The 15,851-nt window shown below is 66.0% G+C and overlaps 3 protein-coding genes across 11 annotated transcripts in view; 1 reads left to right on the plus strand and 2 right to left on the minus strand.

The window, feature by feature from the left end:
- The window catches only part of LCN12 (lipocalin 12), a 4,969-nt gene extending 1,270 nt beyond the window's left edge, over window positions 1–3,699 (minus strand). The window contains exons 1-5 of the mRNA XM_035016634.1: window positions 2,908–3,699; window positions 2,368–2,504; window positions 677–756; window positions 472–576; window positions 244–345 (exon numbers count right to left, since the gene is read on the minus strand). Coding sequence (XP_034872525.1) covers window positions 244–345; window positions 472–576; window positions 677–756; window positions 2,368–2,504; window positions 2,908–3,057 — 574 coding nt within the window. The 5' untranslated portion in view covers window positions 3,058–3,699. The remainder of the gene's footprint in view (window positions 1–243; window positions 346–471; window positions 577–676; window positions 757–2,367; window positions 2,505–2,907) is intronic.
- A 1,887-nt stretch (window positions 3,700–5,586) lies between these two features.
- On the plus strand, window positions 5,587–15,563 carry FBXW5 (F-box and WD repeat domain containing 5). 7 transcript variants are annotated; one of them, XM_035015406.1, is made up of 9 exons: window positions 5,590–5,922; window positions 12,235–12,450; window positions 12,740–12,897; window positions 13,162–13,336; window positions 13,458–13,606; window positions 13,679–14,099; window positions 14,292–14,439; window positions 14,537–14,731; window positions 14,814–15,563. In XM_035015406.1, the coding sequence occupies exons 1-9, from the start codon at window positions 5,688–5,690 to the stop codon at window positions 15,055–15,057; spliced, it is 1,941 nt and encodes a 646-aa protein (XP_034871297.1). In that variant the 5' UTR covers window positions 5,590–5,687; the 3' UTR covers window positions 15,058–15,563. The 7 variants fall into 7 exon arrangements, with proteins under 7 accessions (XP_034871295.1, XP_034871297.1, XP_034871298.1 ...); XM_035015407.1 differs by having other exon boundaries at window positions 5,591–5,922; window positions 14,552–14,731; XM_035015405.1 differs by having other exon boundaries at window positions 5,594–5,922; window positions 14,519–14,731.
- On the minus strand, window positions 8,831–11,040 carry C8G (complement C8 gamma chain). Of its 3 annotated transcripts, none has more exons than XM_035015411.1 (7): window positions 10,833–11,009; window positions 10,534–10,696; window positions 10,321–10,457; window positions 10,132–10,202; window positions 9,947–10,054; window positions 9,580–9,681; window positions 8,831–9,497 (listed from the first exon to the last, which is right to left on the minus strand). In XM_035015411.1, the coding sequence occupies exons 2-7, from the start codon at window positions 10,669–10,671 to the stop codon at window positions 9,340–9,342; spliced, it is 714 nt and encodes a 237-aa protein (XP_034871302.1). In that variant the 5' UTR covers window positions 10,672–10,696; window positions 10,833–11,009; the 3' UTR covers window positions 8,831–9,339. The 3 variants fall into 3 exon arrangements, with proteins under 3 accessions (XP_034871302.1, XP_034871303.1, XP_034871304.1); XM_035015413.1 differs by having other exon boundaries at window positions 8,840–9,372; window positions 9,459–9,497; window positions 10,534–11,040; XM_035015412.1 differs by having other exon boundaries at window positions 8,831–9,372; window positions 9,459–9,681; window positions 10,534–11,040.
- Window positions 15,564–15,851: the final 288 nt, after the last annotated feature.

A 15,851-nucleotide genomic window follows, 5' to 3' on the forward strand; every position in this document is an offset into this window, starting at 1 on the left:
GGGGGGACCCGGGTGGGGGCAGGAGGTGGCCCGGGACGGGGGGGACCAGGTGGGGGCAGAGACCAAGGAGTTATGAGGATCCACCCTTTGGGCTCAGGCTGAACCCTCTGGGGTTGCCAGGACCCCACAGGTAGACCCTGCATGCAGGCCACGTTCCCCTGCGGGCTCCCATAGGGCTTTCGAGGCCCATGGGCGGGCCCCGTGCTGGGTGCAGGCCCCTGCCACGGCCTGGGGGCCCGTTACCTGTCAGGTCTGGGAAGACGATGTTGTTATCCGACAGGCCCAGAGCTCTGACCAGGCAGACAAATTTGTCCAGCACCTGGGTCTGGATCATCCACATCCTGCCTGGGGCCCAATGAACACAGCATGGCCCTTAGCCACGGAGGGTGAGTGGGCAGTGCTGGGCACCCTGCCCTCCCTCCCCCTCCTGCTCCCACCAGCTCGACCATGGCCTCTGGGCTGGGGACTCACATAGCAGGTTGACCCTGAGAATACTCTGGCCACCTGACTGTCTTCGGAAGAGCATCAGCGCGAACTTGCTGTAGTCCGTGTCGTACACCTGGACCTCCTCGGGCTCTGCCCCGGACACAAGGGTGGCACCGCCGCAGCGTGAGGGCTGTTCCCCCCCGGCGCCCTGCGCAGGCTGCCCCCCGCCTCCCGCCGGTCACCCTCTCACCCTCTCTGCTGTCCACCCAGAATCTCCCAGGCCGCGCCGCCGGAACCAGCACATAAGACCAGGTGACGCAGTGGTGGCCCCTGTGGGAGAGAAGGTTCTGGAACCTGGCCAGACCTCGGGTTTCCTTCTCTGTCTCAGGGGCTGGCCCCGAAGTGCCCCCCCGCCCCCGAGAGAGAGAGAATTCAGCTGTTTGTTCGGAGGAGGCGTCTGTCAGAAGCCAGGGGCACGGCCCAGCACACGGGAGGCTTTGCTGCCCTCCCCCGGGGAGCGGTGTCCCTCCTGGAGGAACGAGGCAGGAGCTCTCCGCCATCTGTGCGCATCCCCTTGAAGGCCCTGGCCAGCCCACCCACTGGCTGCTCCTCGTCGCCTGGACTAGCACCTCCAAAGTGTGTGTATGTGAGATGCTGAGAAACAGGCGTTTCTGGCCACAGAGTCCCCTCTGGAGTCTTGAGTGGGCCCAGCTGGGCATGGTGGCCGGTGCCCCCAGCCAGCAGCCCTGGACTTCGCTGAGCCAGGCCAGATGGGGAGAAGTGGGGGCCGTGGGCGGCTGCTGCTGGGCCGGGCCTGGAAGCCCCCCCGGCTCAGGCCCCAGGGAGCCCTCCCGCAGTGCAGGGGCCTCTCCAGGTGGGTGCACTTGTTTTGAGAAGCAACCAAGTGCAGTCTGGCCTGCAGGTGGGGGAGAGGTGAGGCCGCCCAGAAGGCTTCTTGGTCCAGCTGCATTGGCACTGGGTTCTCTGTCCCCCACTCGCCCCATTAATCAACCTCCGGCCGGAGCCAGGCCAGTCAGATGCTCCCAGGAATCTGAGACACTCCAAAGGCGGGTTCTGGGGTGGCTGAACCCATGCAGGTGGCTTTGATGGTGCTCGCTGAGGCTGGGGCAGGGGCCAGTGGAGACCCTCAGGGGGAGGCTCTCAGCTTCTAGGATCTACTCCTGGTCGGCATGATAAACCCGCCTTGCTTAAGGTCCCTATTTTATATTACCTGGAGCCAAAGAGTCCTAACCAGAGGTTCCCAGGCCCTCTCTCCCCCACAGCCAGGCAGGGGGGCAAGGAAGGCTCCAGGCCTGCTGGAGACGTGGTAAGGGTAAAGAAGCCCTCATGGCATCGGTGTCCCCCAAAGGGGGGACGGCACCACCCTCACCTCATTCCAGGGGGTTAGCCATCAAGACTCCCAACTTCTTCCCATCCAGGCGGACCAACCAGAGCACCTGTCACCCTGGATGCAGCAACGGGTCCAACAGGATCACGTGACTCAAGGAAAGCCGGTCAGAGGCCATTGCCAGGCTGACCAGGATGCTCTCTCTTTTCTGGAATTGGAACCCTGAGAAGGACATCAGCCCTAGGCTAATGTTTTATCCCTGCGAAGTGAGAACTTTCTGGAACAGAGGTCTGGGGCAGACAGAGATGAGAGAGGGAGAGGGAAGGGGTGATGGGGCCCTGATCACACTGTTTGAGCTCCTGGATCCAGCTGTACCTGAAATCCATAAGCCCCCAAAGCTCTTCTGAGTCCGTGATCCAGTGTGTGCCCCTCTTTTGTGTGTGCTCCCAGAGCGGGCTTAGGTCACCAGCAGCCTGTGCTGAACTTTGAATTAGGAGGAGGGCCCTGGGAGAACCGGGGCACTGGGGCCCATGCTGGACCTGAGCCATGAAGCCATTAGCTTCTAGGGTTACAGGCCAGGGATCCTCACTCACCGGGTCATGGCATATGACACTTCAAGGCGACTGTTTTCATTTTGCTCGAACGTTGCAATGAATGGGTTCAACAGGAACCTGTCCGTCTTCCTGTGGGTGCTGCCCGCTAAGCCGACAACAAACCATTCCCCCTGGAACTGTGGGAACCTGAGGTAGGCAGAGCCCAGGACAGCCCCAAGGGCCCTCACCAGGCAGTGGCTCCCAGCCTGAGCCTGCACCGATGACGCTGGCAGGAGCCGGGGGGCTGCCCTGGGCCTGGCAGGGCCAGGGTGACCTTGCCCAGTGGCTGGCCTTTGTGAGCTTCAGTTGACAGAGATGTTCCCACCGCACGGGGACTGGCAGGGGTTACTGCTGACCCAGGACGGCCTGTCCAGAGTCCTTTTCTGATGGACGTCAGGACTCTCTCTCTGGGGGGATCTGAGACCAGGCTGGCCAGGCTGGGCTCCCTGGGTGGTGCCTCCCCCCGGCCACCTTGGCCCTCCTTTCTCCCTGCACTTGGACCCTGGCTGACTTTCTCCCCCGCCCTCCAAGCCCCCAGACCTGGTCTTCTTGGAAGCTCTGTAACACGGAGGTAATGCCTGGCGGGGTGTTTGGGGTCTGGCCCTTCAGGCCTTTCAGCAGGGTGAGCACCACCCACAGGGCACAGCAAGGCCCCATCCCAGTAGGGACGGAGAGAAAGCAAGTGGCCATGTCACTGCTGACTCAGATACTCCCCGCTTTATGGGCCCACCTGCAGGTGTCCCTCCCCAGGGGTGTGCCCCTTTCACCTTCCTCCTCAGAACTGGCAGAAGAGGTGGGCCCGGAGGAGGGCTTGGAGGTGGACTGGGCAGGGGCAGGGCCCTCTTGAGATCCTGCCCACCAAAGATGGGGGCATCTGGGTCTCACCCCGGGAAGGGAGACGGGCAGAAAATGGAGGGGCTGGGGGTGCTTGCTGGGCCCACTAGCTCCCAGGGATGTCTCTGCACCTTGCTTCCTGAGTCCTGAGAGCCCCAGCTCCACCCCTCTTTGGGACCCCTTCCCAGTGCCCCATGCCAGTGGCGGTGGCCAGGGGCCTGAGGTGTCTCCCCGGCCGAGCCCTACCCCAATAGCTTTCCTGCCACCAGGTGGAGGGCAGAATGTTCCATCCCACACAGGGAGCTTAACCTTTTCTTAGTCCCGAAGGTCAGGGGCACAGCGTTCTTGCAGAACACCGAGTGCAAAGCCCAGGCCCGCCACCCCCGCACTGTTCCCCACGTCCCTAAACCCAAAGCGTGGAGCAAGAGCAGGGCCAAGGGGCCCTATCGTCACGAAGGTGCAGGGGTCGCGGCCAGTCAGAGTGAGGCCAGACAAGGGGGTGGTGGGGCAGGCAGCCAGAGCACCCAGATCAGAATGACTGAGGGGTGATTACAGGGGCCCCTTTGCAGAGGGAGGGCAGGGGGCAGGCAGCCCAGCCTAGGGGGTGGGGCACCCACACACTGGGCCTGGGGACAGGAGGGCCCAGGCTCTGGGCATGTAGCCCACCCCGCCACCCCCCGAGAAACGGCCTGGTAGTCAAATGCGTAGGTGCTGGGCTCTAGGAAACATCCTGGAAGGATATGTACCTGACCTATGAGCCCCCTGTCCCGGCCACCTCCTGCCCCACCTGGGTCCCCATGTCCCAGGCCACCTCCTGCCCCACCTGGGTCCCCATGTCCCAGGCCACCTCCTTCCCCATCTGGGTCCCCCTGTCCCAGGCACCTCCTGCCCCACCTGGGTCCCCCTGTGTCCTGAGCCACCTCTTCCTCACATCCAGGTCCGCCTGCCCTGGGCCACCTCCTGCCCCTCCCCAGGTCCCCATGTCCTGGGTCATCCCCCCCCCCCCACTGCACGGGGTCCCCCTTCCCTCCCCCCAGGTCTCCATATCCTGGGCCATCTCCTTCCCTTCCCCACCCTGGCCTCCAGCAACCTGTCCTGAGGAGGGGCCCTACCCGGGACACTCAGAAAGCACCCGTCCCCCGACAAGGAGCCTCAGGGCTTGGCTCCGTCCCAGCCCCCACTCTGCGTGGAAGCGCATGGGCCCTGGTCCTTCCGCCTCCGGGAGCGTTTCCCATTGCCAGGTGGACCATCGAGGCCTCTCTGGGGGGCTGCAGGCCCCAGGACAGGGGAGGGTCCGGGGTCGGGAGGGCCACCACCATCTCCCCGAGAACCGAGCCCGCAGGGCAGCGCCCCGATCTCTTGAGCTCGCGGTGCCCGCCGCTCGACAGGCCCTACTACTTGAGGACACTCCGGCCCCCACAAGAAGAGAGGTTGCAGAGAGCCGTTCGTTTCCCCGAACTTCCCAGAGGAGCCATCACTCTCCACCAGAAGCTGCGGTGGCAGCTCCGACCGCAGACGCTGCGAACGCCTGGCCTCCCCCTCCCACCCCGCGGGCACCAAGCTGCCCCTGGCGACCCGACCCAATCCAAGCCCACTCAAAACCTGAAAGCGCCCCCTTTGCGCCTGCGCTCTGGGGAGACGGGGGCGGGGCAGAGCAGGGACACCACCCCCTCCCGACCTAGGCGGGGACGCAGCTCCGGGCGCCTCTGGCGGCGCTTAGTGACTCTGGCGCCCCCTACAGCCCGCCAGGCGGCTCGCAGGCTGGGCGGCGGATTGAGGAGCCGCGCTCCTCACGCCCGGGGCCGCGGCAGGCGTGGCTCCTCCCACCGCCAACGCGATTGGTCGAGGGCGGGCACGTGACGCTGGCGGCGCGCTTGGGCCCGGTGTGCGAAGAGCGCCGGAGTCCGGGCCTCGGGCCGGCCGCGGCGCCCGCGTCTGGCCAGAAGGGCGGCAGGGTCCGCGGGTACCGCCGGTCGGGGTGGCTGCGGGGAGGGCCAGGGCGCAGGCTGGACCCTCCCGGGAGCCGGGCCTGGCCCTCCCCGCAGCCCTTTCCCCCCCGGCTGCCCGGTGTCCCCCCCGCCCCGGCCTCTGCAGGACCCTCTGCCCGCTCGCTCCCCGGGCCAGGGCCGTCCCCGGCCCTCCCTCTCTTCCACCCAGACAGCGACAGCAGGAGCCCCCCCCGCCCTCCGCGCAGCTCCTCCCCAGGTCTTTCCTCTCGCCCCAAAGCTCGGACGCCGTGCTCTGGGCTGGCTCCTCCCGACGGTGGGCAGGGACCAGCTGGCACCGGGAGGCGAGGGGAGGAGGAAGGCAGGCTGGATTCAGGGATCCCCGCGGGGCCGTCCCAGCCGCTGAAGCCCCCAGCTCGCGGGGGGGGGGGCGCGAGGAGGGGGGAGCAGCGCTGTCAGGAGCAGGACGTGCGGAGCGACCCGGTGTGAAGGCCCTGCCACGAGCCGCAGGGAGCTGGTGGGTCCCCTCCACGGCGGGCTATGTCCAGCCCCGTCCCCCAGGCAGGGGTCCTGGCCCACCTGTCCATTGAGGGGCTGTGTGGGCAGGGAGGGCGGGCACCCCGCAAGAAGGGCCAACGTCGTACCTGCCTGTGGGACCACCGGCGCTGGGGGCCTGGGACGCAGCACCCTCGCATCCTGGCAAGGCCCGTGGGCTCCCAGGACAGTGCTCCTCTGGCCTTCCCTGGGGGCCCCCAACCGCCACTGCCAATTAGAGGTAAGTTTGTATACATTTTTAAAAGGTATTTTTCTTGGGGCGCCTGGGTGGCTCAGTTGGCTAGGTTTCGGCTGAGATCATGATCTCAGGGTTGTGGGATTGACCCTGCCTTGGGATCCGTGCTGGGTGTGGAGCCTGCTTAAGATCCTCTCTCTGACCCTCTGCCCCCCAACCCTCGCTCTCTCGAGCTCCCTCTCTCAAATAAAATAATATTTTTTTCCTTCTAAAGTATTAAAAATCACCTATTACAGTTAAAAGGCAAAATACAAATTATAATTAACATCTTTACCTAAAAACAGTTCACTTAGAACTACAGTTATTTCACCTAGTTTGTGACAATGAGAGTTCAATAAATATTTTTGTGGAAATAAAATGCATGACAGCTGCCCCCCCCCCCCCAGACCTGCTGTTGGGGACCAGAGGGACAGGCCTGGGCTGCTGTGGGGTCTCAGCCCTGTGGTCACGTGGGAGGGTCTCTGGTGCCGCCCTTTGGACCTGCAGTCCTTCCAGAAGCATCCTTCCCCGGAATCCCTGAGAGGGGGATATGTTTGAACTCTCCCACACCCCAGAGCAGAGGCCCTCATTTTCTATTTGGGGGCTGTGGGGCCAGGCATGCAGGGGGCTCTCTGAGCTACGGCCCCACTTGATACAAGTGTGCGGAGACTCCAGCAGGTGACCAGTGGGTCTCTGGGTCGTAGGGCCCATGGGGAGGCTACAGTTTTCTTTGCCCTTCTCCTTCAAAGCCCTGGGGGCCAAGGCCCCCTGCCTTCCCCTCTTCTCCTCAGCCCTATATGTCTGCCTTTCTGGGAGGCCAGTTCCAAGGGACATAGGGTGGGCACTGCCCAGTCTGTGGGGTCGGGCATGGTCCCCACCCACTGGAGACATTGGAGCCCATACAAGGCTGCTGGCTCTTCCTAGCAACCACCTACCCCGGTCCTCCTGGTCTGGGCTGAGCCAGTCGGCCAAGTGGACATGCAGCAGTGGGACCCGATAGTGGTCCCTACAGCTCACCTGGGATGGCCTGGTGCTCACCCCTACTCCCTGGCAGCCCAGGGAGGAAATGGGGGCTGGTGGGGATCCAGCTCCCAGGTGCCCCCTCAGCCTCACCAGCAGTCAGTGGTGAGCTCTGGACCTCAAGATTCCAGGAACTGGGAGCCGCCCCACCGGGGTGCCCAGGATTGAGAAACGCTCATCAGATGGATGCCCAGGGCCCCAAGACAGCGTGGCTTGGGGCCAGTTCCAGGCCCAGCTTTGGCCAAGCTAATGCACATTTCCCTGAATGGACCTTCCAGCTCCAGTCTGGACCCAGCCTAGGGCTGCCATTTGCCCTCAGATCCTCCCCAAGTTCTCCTGAAGGGAGGCCACCCCCCAACCCCCGTCCTGGTTCCCAAGGGGACAGTGGGAGGGCTGAAGGTGAGGCGTGCACATTTCTCCAGGATGGGCAAGTGTGTGCCAGGCATGTTTGTCCAGAAGCACCCCAGGGTGCTGACTCACAGCCATGTGGGCCTGGATCTTGCCCAGCAAGGCTTGGGGAGGCCGAGGAGGGGAGTAAAGGGAGAAAGCTGGCCCCCCACACCGCCCCGGAGCAGGGCGCCTCCAGGCCCCTCAGGGCACCGGGTGGGCATGTATGGGGGCACAGTATGTGCCCCAAGTCATCAGAGCTGTTGAAATTGGCCAGTGCCCTCCAGCAAATGGAGGAGATGGCTTAACAAATGGGGAGTGGGGGGTGTTGGCAGGATCTGAAGAATGTTCTCACCAGCAGGGGCTGAGCGGAGTCCAGGCCCTGCCCACTGGGCTCCTGGTGCAGGGTGAGGGCCACGGCTCCCTCCCCTAGCCCCCAGGGCAGCTGTCCACCCTGTGGGACCCCCCTGGGCAGACCCTGACCTTGGAGGGGAGTGCTGCATGTTGGGTGACTCAAAATTGTTTCACGTGCCCTTTGCCCTCTTGGAGTAGCTCTGTTTCCTCCAGGGTCAGTCTCCCTGTCCTGATTCTTCTCTTGCAGTGATTTCCCCAGTGTCTGGGACCCCCGGTGAGGGTCAGGCAGGTCGGCCAGGCCCCAGGCTGTGGGAAGCATGTGCAGTCTACCCTGGGGAGCAGTGGGGATCCCCCAGAGGCGGACCTTCCCCAGCAGTCCACATCTCCCCAACAGGCTGGCATCACTTGTCCCTCCAGGCAGCCATTGCCCTGGGGGGGGACACCGTTACCCCATTTTCAGCCCCTCTCCCCCTGCCTCCATCTCCCATGGGCCTTGGAGTTCCCACATTCCAGAAGGTTCTCTACAGAGAGCAAAGCACACACTCGCCTTCCTCATAGCTGGTAACCTTGGTCAGATCCTGGGTGTGGACTCCCCCACTTGTGCACCAAGCTCCTGTGCTCACCCCACTCCTAGCGCCTGAATTAGGCTGGCCTGCTTCCTCCATTTTGGGATAGTCCCTTCCCCCTCCTCCCTCCCCCTCCCCCCCTCCCCCAGCACACACACACACACACACACACACCCCCCTTATTCTCCCTGCCTGGGTAGTCTCGCCATCTACCCCAAGGGGCACCTGGCTGCCTGATGCCAGGACTGGACTCAGCCCCAGCTGGTCAGTCCTGCTCCCAGGCCTGTCCTGTATCCCTTCTGCCCCTGCCAGCCCTCGGGGCAGCCATAGGGACAGCCCAGCCTCCTGTCTTTCTAAGACCGTTGCCAACTCACTGCAGACCCAGGCACCACATCCAGGAACGGGGAGGGGGTCTGCCTGCCCCCTCCCCAGTAGCCTGTCCTGTCCTGCCTCAGGCCAGAGGGCCACTGGGACTCTGGACCCGTGCCTCCCAGGAGGAGCTCAGGGTCAGCAGCAGACCGGAAGAACCTGTGGGGAGGGCTCCTCATCCCTCTAGGAAAGGCCCCCCACCATCTGGGCAGGGGGCAGGCTCCGGTCCTGGGCCTACACACGGCGGCCCAGCAAGGCCAGCAGGGCACGTGTGCTCGCAGACTGGGAGCAGGGAAGGGCGGCTGGGACCACAGTGCAGGGGCCCAACTGAGAAGCCGAGACCGGGGCACAGGGACATCAGGGCAGTGGACGCTTCCAGACCTTTAAAAGAGCCATTTCCACCCTGCCTCTCCGCGGCAGAGGGTTTTGACCAGGGGAGGAGCCCCTTCCCTCTCCAGCCCCCCGGGGGGGAGCAGTCCCACATGCTCATGAGAAGACGGGCTGGCAGAGGCCCCCGTCCGGGCCCAACACAGAAAGGAAGGAGTCAGGGGCCAAGCTGGACAGCGTTTAATGAAGGTAATGCTCCTGAGCTCTGTGGGTGACGGACAGCTTCGGGGCACACACGGGAGAGCGTCCCCCCATGGGGTGGCCCTGACCCCGCGCGGCCCCGGGGCTCTGAGTGGGGTAGCAGGTGCCATCCCCTTCAGGGTCTTCACTCCTTCTAAGGTCAGGGCTGCCGCCTGGACTCACCTTCTTGTTTCTGGGGCACAGAGACGAGACTCAGCCGGCGAAGGAGCTGAGGGGTGCCCTCCTCACTGCACCACCCGGCCAGCACTGCCCACTCACCATCTAGGATGTGGAACTGGTCTGTGGCCTCGCAGAAACCTGAAGGCCCAAGCAGGGGTCAGGAGTGGCTGGGGCAGGGCACACAGGGGGAGGACAAGGCCGGCCACTGGGGGGGGCTTACCATACTTGGGGAAGAACAAGATATGGTCCTCGGTCAGGTTGGCCCTCTGGGTCCCCTGCTCAAATGCACTCAGGGCCGAGTCACTTGCCGGGAACGAGCGGGCTGTGGGGCACACAGGGCTCCTGGGCACGCGGTGAGGGAGCAGGTGGGGCGTGCTGGGCGTAGGGTCTGTGTGTGCTTGTGACACACCCATCCCCTCCCTGTCCCCTCTGTCCCCACACCCGGGTCTATCGGCAGGGGCTCCTCCCCGGACCCCTGCTCAGCTGAGGAGGGTCAGAATGCAGGGAGGGCCCGTGTGTCCCTCCGGGCTCGCCCCACATGGATGGCTCTGAGTGTGTGCAAAGCGTGGGCTCCCGCGTGGACGCACTGTACAGCTTCACCGACAGCCGCCGCTTGTGCTCCAGGTACAGGACGGCGAAGCCCTGGTAGTCTGTCTCCCCGACGACCACGTCCACTGCCCTGCGGGCACCTCGGGCTGGGCAGAGCTGAGTCAGCCGAGGCAGCTTCCGGCCCCTCAGCCCTGCACCCCAGCCCCCGATGCCCTTGCCTCACCTCGGAGCAGGAAGCGGCCGGGGACTCCCGTGTCTGAGTAGAGCTGCCGCACCTGCCAGCAGATGCCATCCCTGGGGGGGGGACGGGGGGAGCACAGCAGGCTGAGGGACCCCAACCCAGGCAGGGCCTCACAGGACTCCGGTCCAGGCCACAACAAGGTGGGGGCAGGGGTCTGTATGGGGGACTCACAGCTTCTGGAAGGTGCTGACAGCCATAGCTGCGCCCTGGGCTGCTACACGCAGTAGGGTGGCCTCAGCCCGGTGGCCTTGCTCCTGCAGGAAGCGGCACGAGGAGGCCACGGCCACGAGGAGCCACGTCCCTGCAAACTAGGAGCAGGCCACGTGAGGGCACAAGGGGATGAGGGGCTGCCCGGCCCTGCCCACCCACCTGTCCCCCCTCTACCTGCTGAGCATCGAAGTTGGCCTTCGGCTGGATGGTGCTGATGGGGGACGCTGGCGGAGGGGGTCTCCGAGCCCTCTGGCTCAGGGAGCCCCCAGCCAAGAGCAGAGTCAAGAAGAGTGCAGTCCTGGGGGCCAGCATGGTGGCGGCAGTAACAGGGCTGCGTCTGGGGGATGCAGAGGGCAGGACGGCCAAGTCCTGGGTCAGAGTCCACTGTCCAGTGCCGCCCAGAAGCCTGGCACCGGAAGTAGGCGCCAGCCCACTTCCAGCCCACGAAGTCCCGGTTGGTCCTCCTGCCTTACCAAGCACCCTGCCCCCACGAGGGTCTACCCCCAGCCTCCTGGACTCTGCACCTCCCGGCAGGGCCCTGGCGCCATACCCTGTTTACAAAGTCCGAGTTGACCCCTGGCTCCTTGTCCACGACCCCCTAAACCAAAGGCCCCCGCCGCTGGGAGCGGCGGGGCGGGGTCTCGAGCCCCAGGGTGAGTGAGCCTTGCCCTCAGCCCAGCCCACTGGCCTCGGTGCAAGGCCGCCGCCCCTCCCGGCCGCCGGGGGCGCTGTTGGGAGCGAGCTCGAGTGCGCGCAGGCGCAGCAACAGCCGCGACGGGCTGCCGGGTGCGCGACACTCTGCGGCCATCGATGCCTCCGGGCTCGAGGCGTCAGCCTGGCGGGCTCCATCACAGAGACGCGGCGGCAGGAGCGGCGGGGTGGAAGCGGGTCGGCCGGCCGAGGCTGGGCGCCGGGCAGGGGCAGCACAGCCGGGCGGAGGCGGCCGCGGTGAGTGCGCCCGGCCCCGGGGAAGGTCGTCGTTGGGCCCCGGCCCCCGGCCCCCGATCCCCGGCCCGGAAGAGCGTCGCAAACCGGCCGTGTCCGGTCCCCGGCTCCCTGCCGCCCGCCCCCCCCGCCCCCCCCAGCCTCTGGCCCCTCGGCCTCGGCCGCGCCCTCTGCCGATGAATGAGTCGCCGAGGACGCCCCGCCGGGCCCGGGGACCGAGCCGAGGCCCCGCCCCCCGCAGCCCCTCGGAGGGAAGGTGGGAGGGGACGTTGGGCAGCCCCCGCCCCGCCCCCCGCCCGCTGACCGCCTGGCGGGGCTTCCCTAGGCCCCAGGGCCGAGGCCAAGGGCCGGCTGGCGCCCCTGGCGGCGTCTGGGGCAGGCGGGCAGGCGCTCGTCCCGCCGGCCCCAAGCCTCTTCTCGGAAGGACCTCTGTCCCACGCTGACAGCTCTGAAGCCTTGGGCTACAAGGTCAGAGTGACAGGCGTGCGTGGGGGTCACCGGTTTCTCGGGCGCCGAGCAGTCACCAACCCAGGCATCCAGATGTGGCTCTCGGCCCGGGAGCGGGAGGAGGTCAGAGGGGCCACCCCCGCGACCGGGCCTCTTCTGGGCTGAGAGCGCATCTGGGGTCCAGCTCAGGCTGGACCAGGCCGGGAGGTGCCGAGCGCCGTCTGCTGCCCGCCCAAAGCTGCCTGTTCCAGCGCACCCCTGGGACGGGCAGGGGCGCCGGTCAGGAGGATGGGGTCCAGGAGCATGGCTGTCCAGGGGGCTTGGAGAAGCTGTCGGACCCCTAGCCGGGTGGGGGGAGTGCCAGCTGGCCCTCCGCACGCGCTCAGTCCGACGGAAGTGCCAGCTCGGCCAGGGGCCCCTGCCTTGGGGGCAGGGCCCCCCGCCAGTGCACCTGCAACTAAGGGGACCACGTGTGGGTTTCAGGGCTGCCCGGGCAGAATGTCACAATGGACGAGGGGGGCACGCCCCTGCTCCCGGACAGCCTCATCTACCAGATCTTCCTGAGCTTGGGCCCAGCGGACGTGCTGGCTGCCGGTCTGGTGTGTCGCCGGTGGCAGGCCGTGTCCCGGGACGAGTTCCTGTGGAGGGAGCAGTTCTACCGCTACTACCAGGTGGCCCGAGACGTGCCCCGGCACCCAGGTCAGGGCCTGCACGTGGCCCCACAGTCCACCAGGCTGGCTGGGAGGGCGGGAGGCGGGGCCGTTCACATGCTGCCCGCTCAAGCCGCAGCACTGGTCCCCGAGGCACCGAGCGGCCCTCATGCTGATGGGGAGCAACGAGGCCTGGCAGGGAGGCGGGGGTGCCGGGGGCACCCCTGCCGCTGAGGTGACGTCCTCCAGGGGCAGGGCCGGCCCCTCCGCTGTCAGGGTGCTGGCCTCTGTGGGGAAGGAGGCTCAGGGCCCCGGCGGTGACCACCCCCCACCCCTAGCGGCCACGTCCTGGTATGAAGAGTTTCGGCGGCTCTATGACACGGTGCCTTGTGTGGAGGTGCAGACGCTCAAGGAGCACACCGATCAGGTGCTGCATCTCAGCTTCTCCCACTCGGGTTACCAGTTTGCTTCCTGCTCCAAGGATTGCACTGTGAAGGTGAGCCCAGCCCACGGCAGCCGGGGCCGGGGAAGGGGGGTGGCCCTCACTGCTGATGGAGGGAAGCGAGTTCTGCTCCAGAGCCAGGAGCCAGCCACGTGGACCCGCACCCCTCGGGTCAGCGGGCAGCCAGGGGCAAGGAGCACCGGCCTGGTGGTGGTTTCTGGGCGTGAGCCCAGCCAGGAGAGGGGCTTGCAGCATGGGCCCTGGGGTCCCGTGCAGGGCGGGCTCATGGTGCCCCCAGATGACTCCGCCCCCACGCAGATCTGGAGCAACGACCTGACTATCTCGCTGCTGCACAGCGCGGACATGCGGCCCTATAACTGGAGCTACACCCAGTTCTCCCAGTTCAACCAGGACGACTCACTGCTGCTGGCATCTGGGGTGTTCCTAGGGCCCCACAACTCCTCGTCGGGTGAGATCGCAGTCATCAGCCTAGGTGAGAGCGGGCCTGGGGCAGGCTGGCTGGCCTGGCCAACCCCAGCCCTCCTCCTACAAAGCCCTGCACCCCCCCAGCCCCTCCCAGCCCCTTCCCACAGCCCTGTCCCCACTCTCCCCAGATAACTTCGCCCTGCTGTCCCGAGTGCGCAACAAGCCCTATGACGTGTTTGGCTGCTGGCTCACGGAGACCAGCCTGATCTCGGGGAACCTGCACCGCATCGGAGACATTACGTCCTGCTCAGTGCTCTGGCTCAACAATGCGTTCCAGGTGCGGGCGCGCGTGCCCCCTGCGGCCGCTCCCTCCTTGGCCTGGTGCCCACCTGCTGTCTCCCACCCCCAGGACGTGGAGTCAGAGAACGTCAACGTGGTGAAGCGGCTCTTCAAGATTCAGAACCTTAACGCCAGCACCATCCGCACGGTGATGGTGGCTGACTGCAGCCGCTTTGACAGCCCGGACCTCCTGCTGGATGCCGGTGGGCCCCCCGGCCGCGTCTTCGACCTGGGCAGCGACAGTGAGGACGAGGCGGCAGGCCCGGGACCAGGGCCGGCTCCGGCCCGCACCAAGGAGGGCTTGCGGCGATTCTTGGACGGGCTCCTGGACGGGCGGGCGCAGTCCCAGCTGTCAGAGCACGCGCTGGAGACCAGGGTGGCTGAGCTGCTGGCCCAGGGCCGCACCAAACCCCCAGAGCACAGCATGGCCGACGCCCGCAAGCTCCTCATCTTCACCACGGGCTGCCTCACTTACTCACCACACCAGATCGGTAGGGGAGCAGGCCCTCCTCCGTTCCTAGAGCCTGGGGGGTGAGGCTTCCCTGCAGCTGGGGTGGGGTCCTGTGGTCAAGGGCAGGCCGTAAGTCTCTGGGCAGAGTCGGCTTCCTCTGTTTGTCCTGGGGGCCCTGCCTTGGGCCAGCCTCTTGGAGTGCGTGTTCCGTGGGGGCCTCTGGTTCCTGCAGGCATCAAGCAGATCCTGCCACACCAGATGACCACAGCCGGGCCTGTGCTGGGCGAGGGGCGGGGCTCAGATGCCTTCTTTGACGCCCTGGACCACGTCATCGATGTGCACGGACACATAATCGGCATGGGCTTGTCCCCGGACAACAGGTGGGCCTCCAAGAGTGTCCTGGGCTTGGGGCGGGGGCTCTGCAGGCTGCTGAGACCAAGCAGGGTGCCCCTTGCCCAGGTACTTGTATGTAAACAGCCGTGCCTGGCCCAGCGGCTCTGTGGTGGCTGACCCCATGCAGCCACCGCCCATCGCAGAGGAGATCGACCTGCTGGTGTTCGACCTCAAGACCATGCGGGAGGTGAAGCGGGCTCTGCGGGCCCACCGTGCCTACACGCCCAATGACGAGTGCTTCTTCATCTTCCTGGACGTCAGCAGGGACTTCGTGGCCAGGTAGATGCGCAGGGCAGGGCCGGGCCGGGCCGGGCCGGGTCCAGGTGTGGCGGGCAGGGTCTCACCCGAGGCTCTCCCGCAGTGGAGCAGAGGACCGGCACGGCTACATCTGGGACCGGCACTATAATATCTGCTTGGCCAAGCTGCGGCACCAGGACGTGGTCAACTCGGTGGTCTTTAGCCCCCAAGAGCAGGAGCTCCTGCTGACCGCCAGTGACGACGCCACCATCAAAGCCTGGCGTTCCCCACGCACTGTGCGCATCCACCAGGCCCCGCGCCCACGTCCCCATCCCTTTCTCTCCTGGTTTGCCAGCCAGAGGCGCTGAGAGGGGCGCTGGCCGACAGGAGCGTCCTGGGTGTCCTGGGGCCGCTGGGACCCATTGAAGATGCCACAGAGGCCTGCAGCCCTTCCCCAGGGCCCAGCCGCTGCCCAGACCTCGTGGTAGGCAGAGACACTTGTGACAGTCATGCCTTAGGAAGGGGGTCCAGCAGGACTGCAGGGAGGGGACGGCCTGCCCCCCACCACGCTCACACCACACACCACCTCCCACAGCTGTGACCTTCAGCAGCAGGGCAGCCCCCTGGCTGGCTTGGGATGCACTGGACACTGGGGCCCCACTCCTCCCCCACCCTCTTCCCCCAGGGCCTGTGCCCTGGGACAGTCAGCAGCACACATACCCTTTGGCCAGCCCTTCAGGCCCCGGGGGGCCCCTCCTCTGGGCACGTGTTTGCTCACCAGCAGGGCCGGCAGCGCAGGTCAGTCTGCCGTGGGCTCAGGCAGACTGCATGTCACTGGTCACCTGTTTGGGGCCTGAATAAACAGCTGGCAATAGCACTGCGCCATCTGATCTTTGTGGGCAGGGAGGGGCCCGGTGGTATCTGTGTGGACTCTTGTGCCCAACCGACAGATGGCAGGACGCTTGAGGCTGCGTCCCCCGTCGCTGTCCCTGGAACCCCTGAGCAGACGAGGTCACCGGTGCGCAGAAAGTGCCAGAGCACGTCCACCATGACGTGTGCTTGCCACCAGCAGGGAGGCGTAAAGGGGCGCACCTGACCTGAGGAGGTGCTGCAGAAGACGGCCGCACACAGCAGGGCGGAGGGCTGGGGACATGGGGGGGCA

Source organism: Mirounga leonina, unplaced genomic scaffold, assembly GCF_011800145.1.
Source record: "Mirounga leonina isolate KUSES-001 unplaced genomic scaffold, KU_Mleo_1.0 Mir_170, whole genome shotgun sequence".
Classification (NCBI taxonomy): domain Eukaryota; kingdom Metazoa; phylum Chordata; class Mammalia; order Carnivora; family Phocidae; genus Mirounga; species Mirounga leonina.

Coding starts and splice junctions, on each gene's coding strand:
- FBXW5 (XM_035015404.1), top strand. CDS start 5,688: ATGTCCAGCCCCGTCCCCCAGGCAGGGGTCCTGGCCCACCTGTCCATT. Junction 12,451..12,739: donor AGACGTGCCCCGGCACCCAG/GTCAGGGCCTGC, acceptor CCCCACCCCTAG/CGGCCACGTCCTGGTATGAA. Junction 14,100..14,291: donor TTACTCACCACACCAGATCG/GTAGGGGAGCAG, acceptor TGGTTCCTGCAG/GCATCAAGCAGATCCTGCCA.
- C8G (XM_035015411.1), bottom strand. CDS start 10,671: ATGCTGGCCCCCAGGACTGCACTCTTCTTGACTCTGCTCTTGGCTGGG. Junction 10,203..10,320: donor GTCAGCACCTTCCAGAAGCT/GTGAGTCCCCCA, acceptor TCCCCCCCCCAG/GGATGGCATCTGCTGGCAGG. Junction 9,498..9,579: donor CTTGTTCTTCCCCAAGTATG/GTAAGCCCCCCC, acceptor TTGGGCCTTCAG/GTTTCTGCGAGGCCACAGAC.